At 38.2% G+C, this 19794-nt stretch overlaps 1 protein-coding gene across 8 annotated transcripts in view; it reads right to left on the bottom strand.

Annotated features, from left to right (window-relative positions):
- Window positions 1-19794, bottom strand: part of MAP2K5 (mitogen-activated protein kinase kinase 5) — a 235775-nt gene that overhangs the window by 123879 nt on the left and 92102 nt on the right. For all 8 annotated transcript variants that reach the window (XM_064485502.1, XM_064485501.1, XM_064485500.1 and 5 more), the window contains 2 exons: window positions 17458-17519; window positions 11970-12018 (listed from right to left, as the gene is read on the bottom strand). In XM_064485502.1, the coding sequence (XP_064341572.1) occupies window positions 11970-12018; window positions 17458-17519 (111 nt within the window). The remainder of the gene's footprint in view (window positions 1-11969; window positions 12019-17457; window positions 17520-19794) is intronic.

Raw genomic sequence — 19794 nt, 5'->3', positions numbered from 1 at the left:
GGTTATGTGTATCAGTAATTCATTCCTTTTTACTGGTGAGTAGTATACGGGATAATGTAGCACAGTTTGTTTAACCATTCACTCAACTGAAGGACATCGGGACATCGGTTTCCAGTTTGGGTCTATTATGAATAAAGCTACTATAAATATACACGTAGTTTTTTTTTTTTTAATGTGAACACAAGTCTTCATTTCTCTGGGATAAATGCCCAGGAGTGCAACTGCTGGGTTGTATGGTGGCTACAAGTTCAGATTTTTAAGAAATGCCATATTGTTCTCCAGTGGGGCTGTATCATTTGACATTCCTACCTGCAATGTATTACCGATCTAATTTCTCTGCATCCTTGCCAGCATTTGGTGCTATCATTATTTTATTTTATTTTTTTTTACTTTTAACAATTCTGGTAGGTATGTAGTAATATCTCATTGTGGTTTTAATTTGCATTTCCTTAACGGCTAATGATACTGAAAACCTTTCCTATGCTTATTTTCCATTTGTGTATCTTCTTCAGTGGAATGTCTCTTCATGTCTTTTGCTCATTTTGGGGCGGGAGGGGGATTGTTTGGTTTCTTTGACTGTTGAGTTTTAAGAGTCCTTTATACACTCTAGAAACACATTATTTAAAAGAACACTTCTAAGTAATGCTATACGAGGTTCCTTGTCTTTTGAAAATCATTACCACAAATCCCTAGTAACCACCCATGGGAAAGAGAATGAATGACCAACGTGGGGAAGGAGGCTTAATTTCTAGAGACGTTCATCTGTGTGGAGAGTCAGAGCTGGAGAAAAACCAACAACCCAGGCTCATTAAACTAGCCTGTTTACTTCAGTTAACGGGCTAAGTCTTTTTTCTTAAAAAACACAAGTGTTCATAAGTTATGATCTACTACATTACTGGCATGTGATTAATGTTTTCATTTAAAGAACAATATTTAAAGGATTTAAAAACAGGAGCCAAGATGTAACTATGTTCCTACCACTAGCACTTGCTTAACATAAAGGCCTCCTTCCAGACACATTCGAGTAAGTAGTCCCAAAGCTCAGGGATGAGCCCGCACACCCCAGCTTGCTCATTACCATGTGTTGCAATATAAAACCAACTGGGGATGATTCCTTTCAAAATGACTTGGGTTGCTCAAACACTAACCAGTTCTTTCAAAAAACTGTGTGTGTTCCTCGAGGTAGCAAAAATAAAACTCATCATAACCTAAGGGTAAGCACCAACTGTGTAATCTCTGTAAAGAGGTTGTTATGAAAGTCTGTGCACATTACATTTCTTCTACACACTTAAAATTAATCAGGTTAGTTTCCTGTTGATGGTAATGCTTTCCAACAATCCTTTCTCTAAAGAATCACTTTATCCAGCAAATGATCAATTCCCTAACTTATTTCTCCTACAATTCCTAACTTTCATATACACTAATGTATTCTTTTTAACGCTACCACCTTGACATTAAAACTCCTTCCCTAAGGAATTCAAAGGTTTTACTTCTACCATTTCACTTCTCTTTTCCCACTTAATAAATATAATAAAATAATTTGGAATATAATATAAATGTTCTTATATCACTTTTGTCTTAAAATGTATACTGATCTTATTTAAAAAGTATTTGCAAATATATATAATACTTACTTGCCTACACTCTTATGGATTATCAACTGCTTATTTTCTTCCAAATTACTTCTTTAAAAAGGATGCCCTTGCAGGGGACCTTCTTGTACCTTTTTTGGGCAGCTTCTTGTGGATCTACAATCATTTCAAGATAAAAAGATTTTTAAGAGCGAATGCCTTTGCTATCCATGTAAGTTGTGAGTCCACACGTCCTTTCTGTAACTCTTTGTTAATGATAATATTTTATTTTCGGTATACTTTACAGTTAAAAAACCCTTTCTCCTTAAAGATGTCTTTTGATTACATCAGTTTGGTTTAGAAAGCGACCATTTTCTTGGCTAAGTCACACAGCTTTCACTCCCAATTACTTGTTTGCATTTTAGTTTCTTCAGTTCTAAAATATTTCATATTTCCTAAAATTCCCCACTTTGAAGGAACATGAAATAGTTGGCACATTTTAAGTACTTAGAACGGTGCCTGGTACAGAGTAAGTGCTTAATAAATATTCATCAGTATTACTATTACTACTATTATTGGGATTTTCATAGCAAAATCTATTTTCAGGGATTCTCATTTTCTTTTTTTTTAAATTTACCAAAGAATAGTTGATTTATAATGTTTCAGGTGTACAGCAAAGTGATTCAGTTATAAATGCACACATATATATTCTTTTTCAGATTCTTTTCCATTATAAGTTATTACAAGATATTGAATATAGTTCTCTGTGCTATAAGGTAGGTCTCTGTTGTTTATCTATTTTATATACAGTAGTGTGTATCTGTTAGTCCCAAAATCATTTGTTTTCTTTCTTATTCCATATACTTGACTTGCTTTTGTACCTTGTTAGTACGTCATACTTCCTTCTGTCACAAGTCAGAGAATCCAGAATCGTGGTAACTCAAGGAAGTTGAGTGACCATGTAGCCGTCCCTTCTTTGTATGAGGAACCTGAGGCCCGGAGAGTAGGAGTCACCTGCCTTTCCAGGGTCACACAACGAGGCAGTCAGTCAGTGGGACTGGATTGGAAATTTAAATAAAGCTTTAGCGGGGAGGTGCCAAAATGGTGGAGTAGAGAGACTCACGCTTGCCCTCTCCCACAAGTACATCAAGAATTACATCTACAAACCCACTGAATTGCACAGAACACCTACTGAACTCTGGCAGAGTGTCTCTCACTTCAAAATACAGGAAGATTCTCACAGAACCCAGTAAGAGAAAAAAAGAAAAAAGAAAAAACTGATGTGGGACCGGTTCTGCAGGGAGGGAGCGGCAAAGGATGAAAGGTGCCCTCATGCTGGGACACCCCCCTCTTTAGCCGGGAGGTCAGCGGGGACAAAAGTGGAGCTTTGAAGGCTCGGAGGAGAAAGTGGCAGCCACTTGGAGGATAGAACTGGCACAGAGGGTCCCTGCGATCCCCAGCCCTAGACACGAGTCGGCAGGGACAAGCTGGGACTGGCTGCTGGAGATCGGTGAGGAGCCCGGGGAGAGGGCTGGGCCCCCTGCAGAGAGGCAGCCTCAGGGGTTTGGAGGGTGGTGTGAGCTCTGGCTGGGGTGTGTGCAGTACAGAACTGCCTGGGACCCCCATAAAAAAGCACCATTGTTGGTGTGCATGGTGGGGAGGGGTACAATGCAGCCACACCACAGCCCCTGTCTCTGCGTGGCTCCATTGTTTGTGTGCTCTCACGAGGAGAGAGGTGGGGCTCGGTCGCAGCCACAGCCTCTGCTGCGTGGAGGTGGGGCTGAAAGTTGAATCCATACCCAGTGGCCCTGCAACTTCACAGGCAAGACCGAGAATCTGTTCACAGCCCCAGGCAGAGAGGGTGGATTTGCTCTCTCTGGACCTTTTGTGGACCTGTGTCCCTGGGACGAACAGGCAGTGAGTGGAATTCTGGCACACGGTGGGGGCGAGTACAGTTATTTACAACAGGCCAGCACATGGTGTGTGGAGGCGGGGCTGAGGTTTGCACTGACCCTGTGGCACCACGGATTCAGCTGTGTGGCTGCACACTCACTATGGTAGGTCTTAGCGCCTGACATTGGCAGATCTGTGCTGGTGGTTCCTGGGGCCAGGACCTGGGGGACACCAGAGTGGGTGGCTGACATTCCTGCAGCTAAGGTGGGGACAAAGGCAGCATCAACAGAGAGTGCTTTCTAAGCCCACATAACACATGACAGAAAACACCACAGAGGGCACCTCCCAGTGGACATCTCCCACGGAAGTATATTCAGTGACTCTTCTTCCCGGTTGAAGCACTCCAACCCTGCCTACCACACACCACAGCTCAGAAATGGGTCTAGAAGCCTCTATTTCAGCAACAGGGGAGCAAGCCGGCCCCTGTCAAGGCTGTGACAACCACAGAACAAAAAAGGAGGCCCCACTCAACAACAACAATCAGGACAGGAACACCAACCACACCCCAATCAAAGGGATAACAGCCAACACACATGGAAGACGTAGCAACCATCCATACTAAGAACAGCCCTCGCAACAAAACTATTCGATGCATACAGTCTACACAGGAACACTCCCATTTTAAGTAAAAACAAACAAAAAATAATAAAACAGCCCTTCAAACTACAGTAGATAACTGATACTCCTAAATTCATAAAGTCAGAGAACTTCAAGCAAAATGAGGCAGCAGAGAAACCACTCCCAATGAAAAGAACAAGAGAAATTCCCTGAAAGAATGAAGAGAGAGACGTCAACAGTATGCTAGGTCATGACTTCAAAAAGGGGGTGATAAAAGCACGGAAGGAAATAGGAGAGACTATGAATAGAGACAGAGACTACTATAAAAAAGGAAATAGAAACTACAAAGAGGAGCCAATTAAAAACAGAAAATTCAATGGCTGAGATAAGAGTTGAGATAAAGACAGTCAAAAGCAGACTAGATAACACAGAGGAACAAATAAGTGACTTAGAAGACAGGATAACAGAAGTCACCCAAGCAGAACAGCAGACAGAAAAGCAAGTAAAAACCAGTGAAAGCAATATAAGGGACAGATGGGATAATATAAAGAGTGCCAACCTATGTATAATAGGGGTCCCAGAAGGAGAAGAAAGAGCAAAGGGGATTGAAAAGGTATTTGAAGAAATCATGACTAAAAACTTTCCAAACCTAAAGAAGGAAACAGATATCCAACTACAGGAACCACAGAGGGTCCCAAACAAGAAGAACCCAAACAGACCTACATCAAGGCATATTATAATTAAGATGGCCAAAGTTAAAGACAAAGAAATGATTCTAAAGGCAGCAAGAGAAAAACTAAAGAGTAGTTATAAGGGAATCCCCATAAGGCTTTCAACTGATTTCTCTACAAAACACCGCTGGCCAGAAGGGAGTGGCAAGATATATTCAAAGTCCTGAATGAGAAAAAGATGCAACCTAAGATACTTTATCCAGCAAGACTATCCTTTAGAGTAGGAGAGATAAAGAATTTCACAGACAAGCAAAAACTAAAAGAATTCAGCAATATTAAACTTATCCTAAAAGAAATATTGAAAGGTCTCCTCTAAATAGAAAAGAAGGAGGAAGCTACAGAAACAAGAAAATCATAACTGGAAATGTGAGCTGCAAGAGAATAAACAAGATGATATTAAAAAAAAAAAGGACATCAAAATCATAAAAGGTGGGAGAGGGGAGCAAGAAAATATAGATTTTTCACTCTCTCTTTTTTTCTTTTTTTTTTTCTCCGTTCTTTTTAGGATGTGTTTGAGCATGTGTTGTATGACTACAAGTCTAAAGCAAACAGATCTAGTAAGCGGTTAACATTCTTGAAAAACAGGGTAACCACAAGTCAAAAGTACACAACAGAGTCACAAAACCCAAAAAGAAACCAAGCTAATGCAAAAGAAAATTATCAAACCAGAAAGATACCATATGATATCACTTATAGGTGGAATCTAAAAAAGAGACAAACGAACTTATTTACAAAACAGAAACAGACTTACAGACATAGAAAACAAACTTATGGTTACCAAGGGGGAAGGGGGTGGGAAGGGATAAATTGGGAGTTTAAGATTTGCAGATACTAATATATATATAAAGTAGATAAACAATAAGGTCACACTGTAGAGCATGGGGAACTATATTCAATATCTTGTAGTAACTTATGGTGAAAAAGAATATGAAAACAAATATATGTATGTTCATGTATGACTGAAGCATTGTGCTGTACACCAGAAATTGGCACAATATTGTAAACTGATGATACTTCAATAAAAACATATAAATAAATAAATAAATAAATAAATAAATAAATAAATAAAGCAAGCAAGCAAGCAAGCAAGCAAGCTAGCTAGCTAGCTAGCTTTATTTCTTCTCAGAAATTGAGCTTTTAAAATTGTCCAAGTTGGGCCAAGTCAGTGCTGCACATCTGCAGTTATTTAATAGTATCTGAGGAAAACATGGCTTAACTAAGGGAAGAAAAATCTGTCCTATTTCCAGAAGCTTCAAATTTCTGGCCAAGGACAACAGCAACTTTCGAGTTTCTCTCTCACTCTCTCCTTTCCTCTTTCTCTTTCTGACGTTGCAGATGTCCCTCTAACCAGGAGGGATTCTATTTTTCAGCCCGCCAAGCTAGTGAGCTGTGAGGCCAAACCCAGGGAGGATTTTTTATGAGCTACGGTGATAATGACAGAATCAACAAGACCCCATGAAAGAACGGTTGTCTCTTTTGGCAGGAAAACTTTTCTAAAGTAGAGCTTCAATTTCCCTACTAATAAGTAAAAGAATGCCTTATTTCTCATCCTTTTTTTAGAAAGTCTAATATACTGAGGTATACTTTACAGCACAATTCACCCTTTCTGGGTGTATATGTCTATGTTTTCTAACGAATGTGTATAGTCATATAACCACCACCAAGATCAAGATACAGAACATTTCCACCATCTCCCAACATCCCCTCACAGCTTTATAGTCAACCCTTCCTCTACCCCTTTTGACAACTGCTGATGTAGTTTCCATTCTTACAGTTTTGCCTTTACCAGAATGTCATGTAAGTGGAGTGACAAAATAAGTAGCCCTTTGAGTCCAGCTTCCTTCATTTAGCATAAAGTATTTGCGATGCATCCGCGCCACTGCAAGAATCAGCAGTTTGCCCCCTATTATTGGTGAGTAGTATCCTATGGATGGACGTACCACAATTTGTTTATTCATTCACCAGTTGAAAGACACCTGAGTTGTTTCCAGCTTGAGGTCATTATGAATAAAACCACATGGAGTGGGATTGCTAAATCATGTAGTAGGATCGTGCCAAGCTAGCTGCCAAAGTTGCTAGACCATTTTATTTCCCCACCAGAAATAGATGAGAGTTCAGTTGCTCTGTACCTCTTGTCAGCATTTGATATTTTCAGTTTTTTCTTTAATTTTAGTGAAGGTCTCTCTTTTAACAGAAAAAATGCAGCAAGAAATATTTTTTAGTACACTGAACTATGGCTGAAAGTTTAAGCAACTTTGACTCCTCTCTTTCTCTTAAAACACACAAGCAATCCATCAGGAAATTCTGACTCTACATTTAAAACACATCCAGAATCTAACTACTTCTCCCCATCTTCATGACTGTCTCTCTGACCTGAGCTTCTGTAACTCTCCTGAATTAACTGCTGATTCTACCCTCACCCCTATCCCCAGCCTGAGACACTGGCCTCCTTGCTGTTCCACGAACACTCCACACACATCCTACCCGGCGTCTTCTGCTCTGTTCCGTCATATACTGACCTGACCAAGACCTCTTCTCCTTTAAGCCTTTGCTCCAACTTCATGTCCTCGATGAGGCTTATCTGGTGAACACGGCAACCTGCCTTTGCCTCCTCTAAGCCTGGTCCACTTTTTCTTTTCTCCATATTAATAACCACCTTCTAACACACACTGTATTTACATTTTTATGTTTATTATTTATGGACAATTTCCCAACCCTGCCCCACCCCAGCTGGAGTATAGTTTCCACGAATGTCAGAATCTTTCCTTTTATGTCTGTCGATGCATTCCAACTATCTAATCCAGGGCCTGGAACCCTGGAGGGGTACAACAAACAGCTGTCCAGTGAACAAACAACACTGGCTTTGGCATCTACGGTAGCACCAAATATCTGTGTGAAGCCACATTTATAAAAGAAAAAGAGCCAGGGGCAGAAAATAAAATTTCTAACATGTTTTTTGAAGCCATAAGACTTAGGTTCTCTAAACAAATCTATTTGGGCAGCACTGCCATCAAAATAGTATGAAAAAATGTAAATATATACATAACATAAAATACCCAAAAGCTCTCCTATTAGAGAAAACAAATGAAACTAACCAGGTTCATATGTACAGAAAATATCCTGGGACATCAACTATCTAGATTTTTTTCTTTCTATAAACTTCTCCATCTGTGTAAGACTGCCCCAGCCTGACTGCCAATTTTATTTTCTTAATCTGAGTTCTATTCTCATTACCCTTCCATTTCTATTTTTTCATCCTCAGGGAAAGAGAGAGCAGTTCCTGCCAGGGCATTCTCACACCTCCCGAAGAAATGGCCCAGGTGTTAATCTTGCATTTATGTTTGATGTGGGTAATGACGGCTGTGACTGGAGCTGTAGGCTTATTAATATGCAGGGCTCTCACCTCATTAGTGGCGACGTATGTTTTGAAGTGAAGCTGCAATGTCTGCTGCAATGTCGGGTCCGGCCTAACAGACTTCCTCACTGTTCACGTCCTCTGTTTTTACCCAGACAGTACACACTATGCTTACAGAGCTCACATGTGCACTTTCTAATAAAGACAGTTTTTCCACAGTAGTCAATCTTGGTGGAAGTTTCAAAGAGTTTCAACAATTTTGTCCTCAGGTGATATCACATGTTTATCTTGGAGAAAAGATTTGCATAATTTTTGGAGGTAATACAAATGGTAATAAACTTCCCTGGCTTGATTTGGGAGTGGGGTATGTTTACGAACAGCATAAAGTGGTTAATTCTAACAATAGTTATTATATAATTAAAACATACCTGCATTATTAGTATCTGATAGTTTATAAAGTACTTTCATATATATCATCTCAATCAAATCTTAAAAAGACCCACTTAAACAGCAATGAAACCTGATTGAATATAATATTTGATGATCCATTATGAATGGCAACTGATGCATATCAATTTCTAAAAAATTTCCAGTTGACATAACACACAAATAAACTGACCGGGACCAGTACCAGACTAACAAGCCTCACGGGGTAGACGGGTGTCCTGTCACTGCTTGTTGCTCAGATTTCATTCTACTCCCTGGTCCTCACCGGGTCTAAGATCTAGGAAAGGCTCGATTGCCAACAGCTTGTCTGAAAGTCATTAACCACATTTTATCAATTCCACCATATACTGTTTTTATATATAGTATCTGTTTTACAGCTACAAATCCAGGGCCGCTGTGTTTCAAGGAAGCCATTTAAATGTGAGAACATTTGTTTTCTTCTCATTAGGTAACTGAGTATTTTTTCATTTCTTAATCTTCTAAAATTTGTGTTCATGAGTACAAGACCCTGGTTTTTAGGGGAAGCATTTGGGAGGGAAGAAAATGACCGTCAGAGGAAAACACAAGGACTTAAGACTGAGACAAAGGAGAAAGAGGCTTAGATCATTCATTAGTGTTTCTCTTTCCCCGTCTTCTTTTCACGCTGTCTTCTCAGAGCCTCATACCAGGCTCCCCCTCCTGCACAAGGACCACTGTCTTTGATTTGACAATGTGACACATATTCAGCTAGAACTCCCATCATCATTCATTTCGAGAAAGGAAAAATGAGGATATGTGCTTTTAAGAAGATAAGCAATGAGCCTGCACAGCAAAAGTGTATAAACAAGTATATTACCTATTTAATTGCCTTAGCTGAACTTAAAAGCTCTGATCTTTAATTGCCTGATTGAACTGATCTAAAAAGCTACAATTTTTTAATCAAGGAGAAAATTAAATAGCTTTTTGGTAAATAAAAGGCATCTTTAATCTTATTTTTATGAAATTCAAGTTATTAAATATGGACAAAAACCTCTAAAATATTAAGTTAACAACTACTCAATCTAGAGTGAATTTCTCATTCCAAAGCTTTATAAAAGTCTTCAGGGACACCTGGCTTCATCCACTCTTCAATAAAAACACATGCTTTTAAATCCAGAAGGTAAAAGTTTCCACAAATAAGAAGGAAACTCAAAAGCTAAACATGCGTATTTAGCGAGGTATATTACCACAGCGTATTATTATTTCTATAGCTGAGGACCCATAGTTACTGGGGAAAAACTGCTCATGTGCACTGTTACTCGTCAGTCCTTCCATCTACCCAGAGGCAGGTGCACATTCACTCAGTGGTGCTTATTTAAAACTGAAATCCCTTCAGAGGGCTGGCTGGCCCGCTCCCAGCATCCTCACTCAGCCTCCACAGATGCCCCCTTCCCTTACAGTGGTTGCTCTCTGTAGGGAGTGGGCTGGCCAGCACAGACTGAAAAGGGAAACACAGGCTTGGGATTCCTTCTTGAAACCTCTATGTCCTCCGTCAGTCAAAGCACAGAGGCCCTCAGCACATCACGGATCAGAGAACCCTTTCTTAGCCCAAAGTGCATGCAGAGCTGGGGAGGCGGACCCACCCCGCAGAGAGGTTCTGGTCAACCACACGTGCCCACCATGGTCACAGGGTGGTGGTACTGGGACTGTGACCAACGCTGTAGACTTTATTTTTAGATCCACACACAAATCCATTTGAAACACGTTTATCAAGATTTCATTTTGAGTGAAAAATTCAATTATTCCTCTAAAACAGAGAGTAGAAGTAAAACTAATGATTTTTAAAGAAAAACAAAGACGACTGCAGAATAACTGGACAGGATTACCCTCTCCGCCGCAGTTCTTAGTGCTAGTAGGAGTCTGCACAGAAAGATATGGCCAGTGAGAATTCACTGTAAGCCAAAACTGTGCCACATGCCCGCAGTATAGGACGATCCTGAGGAACACCTTAATTATACACTGTTCTATAACATTTGCATTTCCATGGCAAGGGCCTTTTAATGAAGGCTCTGCTACTGAGAACTGATGATTTCCTTGAGTACCTTTGTCAAATGGATAGCAGATGTCCATAAAAATCAATAAAATGACAAGGCCGGACCACTGTGTTAATTCCTGTTAAAACGGCCATCACCCCTTTGTGGGCTGGTGATGCGGGGAGGTGGGCGTACAGGGAATGAAAGCCATTTAAGTCGTGTTATATTAAATACCATTCTCTCTTCATCTTGGGGGAGAAAACGCTCCCTTTGTCTCTCCCCCACCAGATGTGTTCACATGCTGATTTATCCCCAAGAAGAATACTACGAACACACTGGGCTCACTCGCCCCACATTTTGTACCAACTATACACTCTACGGCTTTAAAGAAAAACTTGCTTTATGATTCCATTTAATCAGCATAAATGCCTTCCAGAACTGAACTGCAAGTTTTACTTGTCACAATCGACACATCCTCTTCGGAAGAGGAAGGAGGATTTACGAAGAAATTTGGAATCACTAGGATATTAAAACCACCATAACAAAACACAAGCCTAAGTGACAGATGTGGTACTACAACTGAAGACATCAGTTATCTTCTCGCTCTCATAGCTTGTATCTTTTGGAAAAAAAAAACCAAAAAACCTTTCCTTTAATCACATCTAATGTGTATGCTGTTGCATTTCCCCGAACATGCATAAAGCCAGGCTGAGCAGATGTGTAAGACTGAGCAGTACTGTTAGTAACATTAGGCCAACTTGGAGTTGCTTTGTTACGTAGTCTGTTTCTCACTTAATTATTTGCTCCAAATGGATTCAGACATTTTGGGAATAATAAAAAAAAAATGCAAAGGGAGGTTCCTTTTGCAACATACAATAGTTATCTGATTATTCTTCTCATGTGTTCTGTTAATAGACTAGGAGTCTAATTTCCGATGCAGTCACCAATTCCTTCTTTAAAGTTCCACTTTCAAAGTATATTAAGTAATCTCTTAAGGAGCAGTGTATAAGGATATTTGAAATGTTAATAAAAGGAAGGGATGCAATTGTACAGATAGTGAAGGTTTTGCATTAACTAGAGTTAACTAAGAAAAATAAGATTCTGTCATTTTCAAATACTATGAAGTGCCATTTTACATGTTTTGCAAACATTATTTACCAAAATGCAATACCAAGTTTATAATCTAAATCAGAGCAATTAAGGGTGAAAACCTTTTAAAATAACATTTATAAAGCAGCCATCTTCTGACTATCAAATATATCACCTGACTTAAATATTAGATCATTTATTCACTTTAAAAATCAGCGTATCCAGAAAGCTCCCCATCCTATCCCAAATTAAGTTAGAGCTTGTAAGTACATACCTCTATGTAAAATCTTTAAACTCCACAAATAAGTAAGGCCTTTAACAACCTAAATTTGAGAAAGAGAAAACAGGACAATGATGATTTTTATAAGGAACTTTCCACATTTAAACATATAATCATATCAACTATAATTCTTCCTTCAAAAGTCTGTTAACCAATAAGCACTTATTGAACACCTCCCATTTCTGTGCCAGGCTCTGCGGGGACGCTGGACGTATAAGCTACAGGTTCCTTCCTTTAATGAGCTTACCATGCTCTCAAGCTAAGGTGTGGTCAATGAGTGAAGTAAGTGTATGTGCATATAAAATGACCCAGCAAGTTCTTTGACTGAGTTCTTAGCGGATGGTATGGTTGGAAAGGAGAGGGACAGGAAAAAGGGGCAAAGATTTTCAGTTTTTATTTTTCTACACTTCTGTATGTGAAAAGAGAATTTAAGTCGTGACATTTATGACCAAGGAGAGACATTTCTAAAAAGTTAACTCATGAAGGCAACTGGTGAACTAAAAACTGCTTTCCCTGATAGGAGTCAAACAGCCTTTGCCAGAGTGCCAGGCCTTGAGGAACAGGGTTAACTGACGTGAAGAAAAGTGAAAAAAGCATTCAGGCCAAGGTAAAAACACATACACGATCAGAGTGTTGGGGCGGTGTACTCTTCAAAAACACCAAGGTCACAGAAGACAAAGAAACATGGAAACACTGTTGGAGGTTAATGGAAACTAAAGAGACGTGACAACTAAATGCAGTGTATAATCCTAGACTGGATGCTGTATGAGAACTTTTTTCTTTTGGTCTATAAAAGGTATTACTGGACAACTGGCAAAATCTGAATAAGGACTGGTGATTAGATAGTAATACTGTACCAGTGCTAATTTTCTAGTTTTGATCAACCTAAAGTGATGAGGTAAGAGAATGTCTCTGTGCTTAGGAAATATACATCTGAAGTATTTAGGAGGAAGGGGTCATGAATATCTATAACTTACTCCAAATGTTTCAGGAAAAAAAGGTGTATATATATTTTTAATCAAATGTGCTTAATTGTTCACAATTGGGGAATTTGGGTGAAGCATCCATGGGAATTCTTACTGTTCATCTCACAGCTTTTCTCTACGTTTAAAGTAACCTTGAAATAAAGTTTCCCCCAAAATATTTTAAATGACACGGGTAGGAAAGAACGAAGTATACCAAGACGATGATCTTCAGTCTGGCTGGTGCAAGCATATGTGTGGGGTCATGTCGAAAATATTGAAGGGGCAAGTGAGGGAAATACAATGAGGAAACACAGACATCTGAGTTAGGTTTTGGATTTTTTTGAATTTAACAGGCTGAGTTAAGAATATTTACTCAAATAAGATACAGAAAAGATGATGTTTCCAAGACCCTAACATGGGTTACAAGTGCTACCTTCTGAGTGAGAAATTAAACTATTAAAAGCTTTAAAAATCTTGGGGGGCAGGGTATAGCTCAGTGGTAGAGCACATGCCTAGCATGCCCAAGGTCCTGGGTTCAATCCCCAGTACTTTCACCAAAATAAATAAATAAACCTAATTACCTCCTCTCAAAACAAAAAAGGAAACAAAAAAATTTTAAAAAATAAAAATCTTTATATAGAAATTGCTGTAAAAGGAGATGCAAATTTTATCTGGTTTTGGTTTTTTTGGGGGTTAATTAATCAGATACAATGAACAAACTACTATTACTCAAAGTTTACTATAAGAATTTAAAAGTAGCCGTCATTACAGAAAAATCTAGCTGAGTCAGGAATATAAGAATGAGAAAAATTACCATTATGAGAAACAAGCAAGTGATTTACGTATCTTGAGACTGGTGAAAAGAGGGCTGAGGCTAAATATGCAAGGATTTTACTGGATCAAAAAAGGTTAAGAGCAATATTAAAAACAGAAATGCAAAGGGAAAAACCCTATTTTCAAATACTAAAGATCAAGAAGAAGCTAAAATCTGTATCAATCAATGCTGAGCAGAAGTTAACATTTTAATTGTTCTCATAGATCAGAACGTATTCCTGAAAAATTTGCTAATACATTAGGATCAATTCTATGATATATCTATTTTAAGAGAACGGAATACACGTTCATAGCAAATTATTTCTTCCAGGGTTCAGAATTAGTGGCATTAGAATAAAACACATGTGCTCTGGACAGTAAGGCAGTAAAGAGAGAAAATAGCAACATAGTGATAATAACACAGAAGGAGGAAACAGGACAAAAATATTTCCTTAAATGCTTTTTAAAAAATAACATCAAATAATAAAAACAATTTTTTTCTTTGAGTAGTAGGACAGGGTCACCTTATTTAGCATGGAAGTAATCATCTTCTGAGCTCTAGAAATAGAGTTAAACCTCAACTTACATGAGGTTATAAAACCTTCTCATTAAAGATAACTCATCACTAAAAACTGGCCCCAGAGAAAAAGAATAGTCAGAAGACACATAAGGGAAGGCAATCCACCATACTCAGATTACCAGGCAGAAAAAAGTAAAACCAATACTGATTTTATGATACTTGCTAAAATTATAAATTTTGTTTGAGATTCAAAAAGAAAATATTCTTCTAACGTTGTCAAAATAGACTATATTTTCCTTTAAAAGAAGAGTAAGTGCACAGGGAGCTAGACTCGGTCCGATGAAAATCTAGAGGGTATTATTGGTATTCACTAGGCTGGGTCTCACAGCAATGACTTGACAAAGCCTTGACACTAAAAGTACTTATACCTGCTGTCAATCACTCACTCCTTGACATGTCAAGCGCACGTCCCTTCAGGGACAACTTCAATCAACATTAGCACTCAAAATACAGTACACAGTGTCACCGCTTCAGAAATGAGAGGAAAAGTAAAATGTATTAGATGGCAGGGAAAGGCAGAAAGGCGCTTCTCCTTATAGGAGACCAGGTTCAAATGGAAAGTGGATAAAAATCACTGAGCAAGGTGGGAGGCTGAAACCACCAGTTTATACGGATTTCTTTTTCTGGGAAAATATCCTCTTGCCCTACATCCTACAGAAGAAAATTTGGACAACATATCATAAAGGCTGACAGGGTCCGTCCTGTAATGAACCTTGGGTCTGTGGACCTGCACAGCATGCCAGATTATTAGAGCCTGGAAAACAAAGTCAATTTGCAGAGGGAGAGATGCCTAGACGTGGTTCTAAGATATAAAAAGAACCTGAAATAACTGTATATGTTATTCCAGTATTCTCTCATTTGTACTTCCCTTTTTTTTTTTACTTTTTAACCTTTTTTTCCCTTTCATTTTTCCCTCTTCTTTTTTCTCATTCTCTTAGGAAAGCACAGTAAAGAGCATGGGGCCTGGAGTCAAAGTTCCCTGGGTTCTAATTATTACTGACTGGGTTATGTGGTAATTCTGGGCAAGCTGCTTAACTTTTCTACACCTCATCCTACACTCATACAAAATATGTACAATAATCTGCACATTACAGAGTTATTGTGAAGGTTACATGACAGTATTTGTACGTAAAAGATTTATTATCGCCTGGCACAAAAATACAAAGAAGTATTTAATATACACCTATTTCCCTCCTCTCACCTCTGGTCCTGTTGCTTCTGACTTGGCAACAGAACCCATGTGCTTTCTTGGCCTCACTGAGGGAACTCCGCGAACAATGCTGGTGCATTGTTCATAACATCAGAGGAGAGCTGGTCAAAGATACTGGGAACCCAACCAAGCTGTGCGAACATTTACTTTGGGAATCATGTCCTACAAACCACCAATTTGCGAGTCTTATTTCTATTGGGAGAACCCTTCCACTGACGCCTGTCAGCTCCAACAAAGGATTATCCAAGTTTCAGTCTACTAAAATTTCATTAAAAAATATACTTTGGAGGCTTTACATAAGCTCAGGCACCAGCAGAGTTTATAAGAAGTGGCAGATGAAGAGCAAAATTATCAAAAGCATTTTTTTTTCCCACTCTGGCCACAGGCAGTTTTCATTACTATGACCTGATGAGCCATAAAAGCTGGAGAAATTGGACACATTTTAGAAAGAAAAACCACCCTAATTTTTAAAAATGTAAGGGCAAATGTAAACAATGCTTTGGGCTAGCACTTATTTCAAATGCCTTTCACTAAAATCATTGTCATGTTTGCAATGACCCAATAGGTAAGCCCTGCACTGAAGCTGGATTATTATTACTATTATTTTTTGCTGACTCCATTCACTCCACAGGCTTCCCATTCCAGCAGAACTGAAAAGACCGACAGCCTTGTGCCCTACACAAGACAGAGGCAAGATTTATGAAGTCCAGGAAGAATGTGCTTCTCTAGCGAAGAAGGCAGATTCCTCTGTTAGCCAAGTTTGATAGATAATTGAGCACACAGAACTCATATACCTTTTTCTTTTTCAATTGGTATCCCTGCCTTTTTTCGCCCTTTACTATACATGTTATTAAACTTCAGAGCCAAGAACTGCCAAAAGCCACAAAGCATTCATTCCCCCCGAGATTAAAAGAGGAAATGAAACATTTTTATTTTCATCTAAAATAGTGATTTAAGCACTCAAATTTCATACTAATCTACCTAAACATGTAGATTAGAAGCTACTTAGAAGCAAGAACCTCAGAAAAGAAAGTTCTCATCACCCCGGGCAGTTCACACTAATAATTAGGAAGAAAAAAGGAAAGCTGTGAATTACAATGAACTAAGACTAAGTAAGTGTCCATGTTGGATTAAAGGACTGAGTAGTCAGTTTGATGTATAATGAATGCGAAAATCAGCCACTTAATTAAATGGTACATGGTATAATCACTTTGTTCTGCATTAAGCCGCTTAAGTTACTAGAGTGCCTTTAGTTTAGCAACTGTTTACTATTACACCACCCCATGGCTTCTCTTAAGACACCGTTTAGCCTCCATACATCATTCCAAATTTGAAATCTGGGGTTTATATAGTCATGTTAATTTAGTTGGTATATTTCAGTCAGTTTTATTCATGAATACAGAAAACAGGAAAACTGCTTCTGATAACAAACGGAAAACATTCCTAGAAACAGCTGGTGAAAAAAAAATTAAAACCAAGCACATAAAGAGTCTGCAAAACATTTTAAGAATAAAGTAGTATTTTCTTATAGATGGTTTTATTACAATAATTTAGACTTTCCAAGTATTTTCTAATCATATATGCCCTATAAAATGTTCCTCAAACAACTTTCTTTCTGAAGAACTTGGAAATTTTACTGGTTAACAAGAGCACTAAGATCCCTGCAAACACATGAAATTAGAATGGGTCAGAGTATCGTTAAGTCTGAAGACATCATGTGTCTATGTCATTATTGTGAGTTGGTCTATGAAAAGAAAAAAGGACATAAATGATGAGAATTAAGAAGGCCCTGGCAGTTAATAGGGATTGAAGAAAAAAAGAAAAAGAAAAAAGTCCTGAGGATATAAGGAGAATAAGGCTTGGCTAGAAAGAGTAAGCCACCCAAATCTCACAGAGTTGACGCCATGTACTCACGGCCACTGCAATTCTTCCAAGGACATGCTCTGGAATTTTTCTATATACATCCAAAGACCCTCCTGTGAAGACAAACATGCTGTGTTACAACAAATGAAACTGCTAGAACAGTATGCTGGGGACCTCCTCTGTGCATCCACTGTGAGACTTTTTTCCCTTCTACTTCCATCATGCATTGGATGTCTAGAGTAAAACTAGCTTTTTAGTCCAACTTTATGACATCATTTTACATCCACATCAAGCATAACTAGATACTTCCATTTTTATTCTCAAAAGGCAGGGGCCATGTTATTCATTTTTACTTTTCATCAACCTAGAAATGAGTACAGCTAGCAAAGAGTAGATGTTCAATAAATATCTATCAGATGAACAGACAAATGAATTAAAATCACTATGAATTTCACCAGATAGGTTAAGTTGCTCTGAAAACAGCTTCAAAAGCAGGGACTGCAAACCACTTGTCGCAACAGTATCACTGAGATAAGTGCGTAACTGTCCTAGGTTACTATTTAAAAAAAACAGTATTTATTTGGAAGTACAAATTTGAGTATGCTTGTTAAATTTTTCATCTTACACACGTAGGATAAGAATTTTAGAAGGATATGCAAAGAATCACTGCTTTACTCACATTAATGATATGATTATACAAGAACTATTTTAACCACATGTAATAACTTTCTTTGAGTCAAGGTGGTATGTACGATCTTTCAGTTCCATAAAGGAATTATCCAACATATTTGAGAAACAATTTTTGTTTTTATCAGAGGTTAGAATTCATATTTAACAAATTTACTACAGTATGAACTGCAAGTATGCCTCATAAGATACTAACACAGAGCATATAGTATCCTTTAGAAATGCAGTTAAGTCCATTTTGCAAAAATAAATATTTTCATATGTCAAGTTTTTCTAAAGCTGAACATTAGAAAAAAATTATATTACTTTTTCCTGTAACAAAATGTTATCCATAATACATATATATAAAGCTACTGGCTTTGTACTTATCCTGTTAAAAGCAGGAAAATCACCACTTCTTTAGGTAACTTTGGCTTGTAGTTTCCAGATTCTATGAGAAGCTGGAAAACCACAGTGTAACTGAACCTTATACTTTGGCTCTGGGTGCTACTAGGAAGAAAATTGAAAAAAAAAAAAAAAAAAAAAAAAGACACCTATGTAATGAGCTGAACCATCTTTACTTCCTAAAACAGCATTTTTATTACAGATGCAATGAAAATACAGTAGAAAAATACTTCATGTTCTCATCGATCTTTCAGATGGGTTGGCTGTTGCAAGGATGAACAATCTCAGGATCAAGCTTTACATGCTGGTATTTGGAATACTGACAAAACGCAGTTTATTGGGGCAATCCCTTGGGAAGTGAACAGCTTCAGTGGCTCAAAACTAGGAGGTGCAAATCTATTCACATATACTAGTAAGAACTCTTGAGAGGAGATTTACTTTTACAGGATATAAAGTAGGGCTTAATTAGCTAAATGGACAGCTAAATGAATAAGCCAAATGAAAAAAACCAGAGATTATGTTACTACATTAGTGGAACAAGCCAAAAAAAGAATCCCATTTTGAGGTAACTCACTGGTTTTTGTAAATATCTACTTAATCTCAGTTATATCCCACTCTCCTTAGCCATCCATATGGTAAATCTTTACATAGCTGGCTTTGTTCCATCACAGATTCATCCTGTCCTTGTCATAACCATTAGAGATAGATGTCAGAGGCAAAAAAAAAAAAAAAAAAAAAAAAAAAGATGTGGCTGATCCACTCAGAATCAAGAGTTCCTACTAAGCCTGGTGAATTCTTATCAGGCTAAAAATGCAGAGGGTTTTCATTTTTTAATTTTTATTTACTTATTATTGTATCATTTAATTATTTTGGCAGGGGGGTGCATAATTAGGTTTATTTATTTTTAGAGGAGGTACTGGGGATTGAATGCAGGACCTCGTGCATGATAGGCATGCACTCTACCACTTGAGCTATACCCTCCCCCCAGAGAGTTTTCAATTGAATTTTTACAGAGTTTTACTATCATTTCTATCCTATATGCCCATCCCCCAAAGGCAATCCTTAGACTCATCAAATCATCAAACACTAGTGCAGGAGGGACATTTAAGCTTGATCCAATGACTTTATTTGACAGATGGGGGAAGCTGAGTCCCAGAGAGGGAAGTATTCTAGTCCTGGCTGAGAGTCAGTTGATGCCAGAGCTCAGAAAAGATCTGAGCCCTTGGATTTCCACAACTGCAAAAATCTAAAAGGTTTCCCCATAACATCACATAGCTTGAGAATCACATGTGAACTTTTTACAGTCTCACTGCAATG

This window comes from Camelus dromedarius, chromosome 5 (assembly GCF_036321535.1).
Source record: "Camelus dromedarius isolate mCamDro1 chromosome 5, mCamDro1.pat, whole genome shotgun sequence".
In the NCBI taxonomy this organism is placed as follows: domain Eukaryota; kingdom Metazoa; phylum Chordata; class Mammalia; order Artiodactyla; family Camelidae; genus Camelus; species Camelus dromedarius.
Note: the sequence above shows the minus strand (reverse complement) of the source record. Positions and strands in the feature narration are given on the sequence as shown.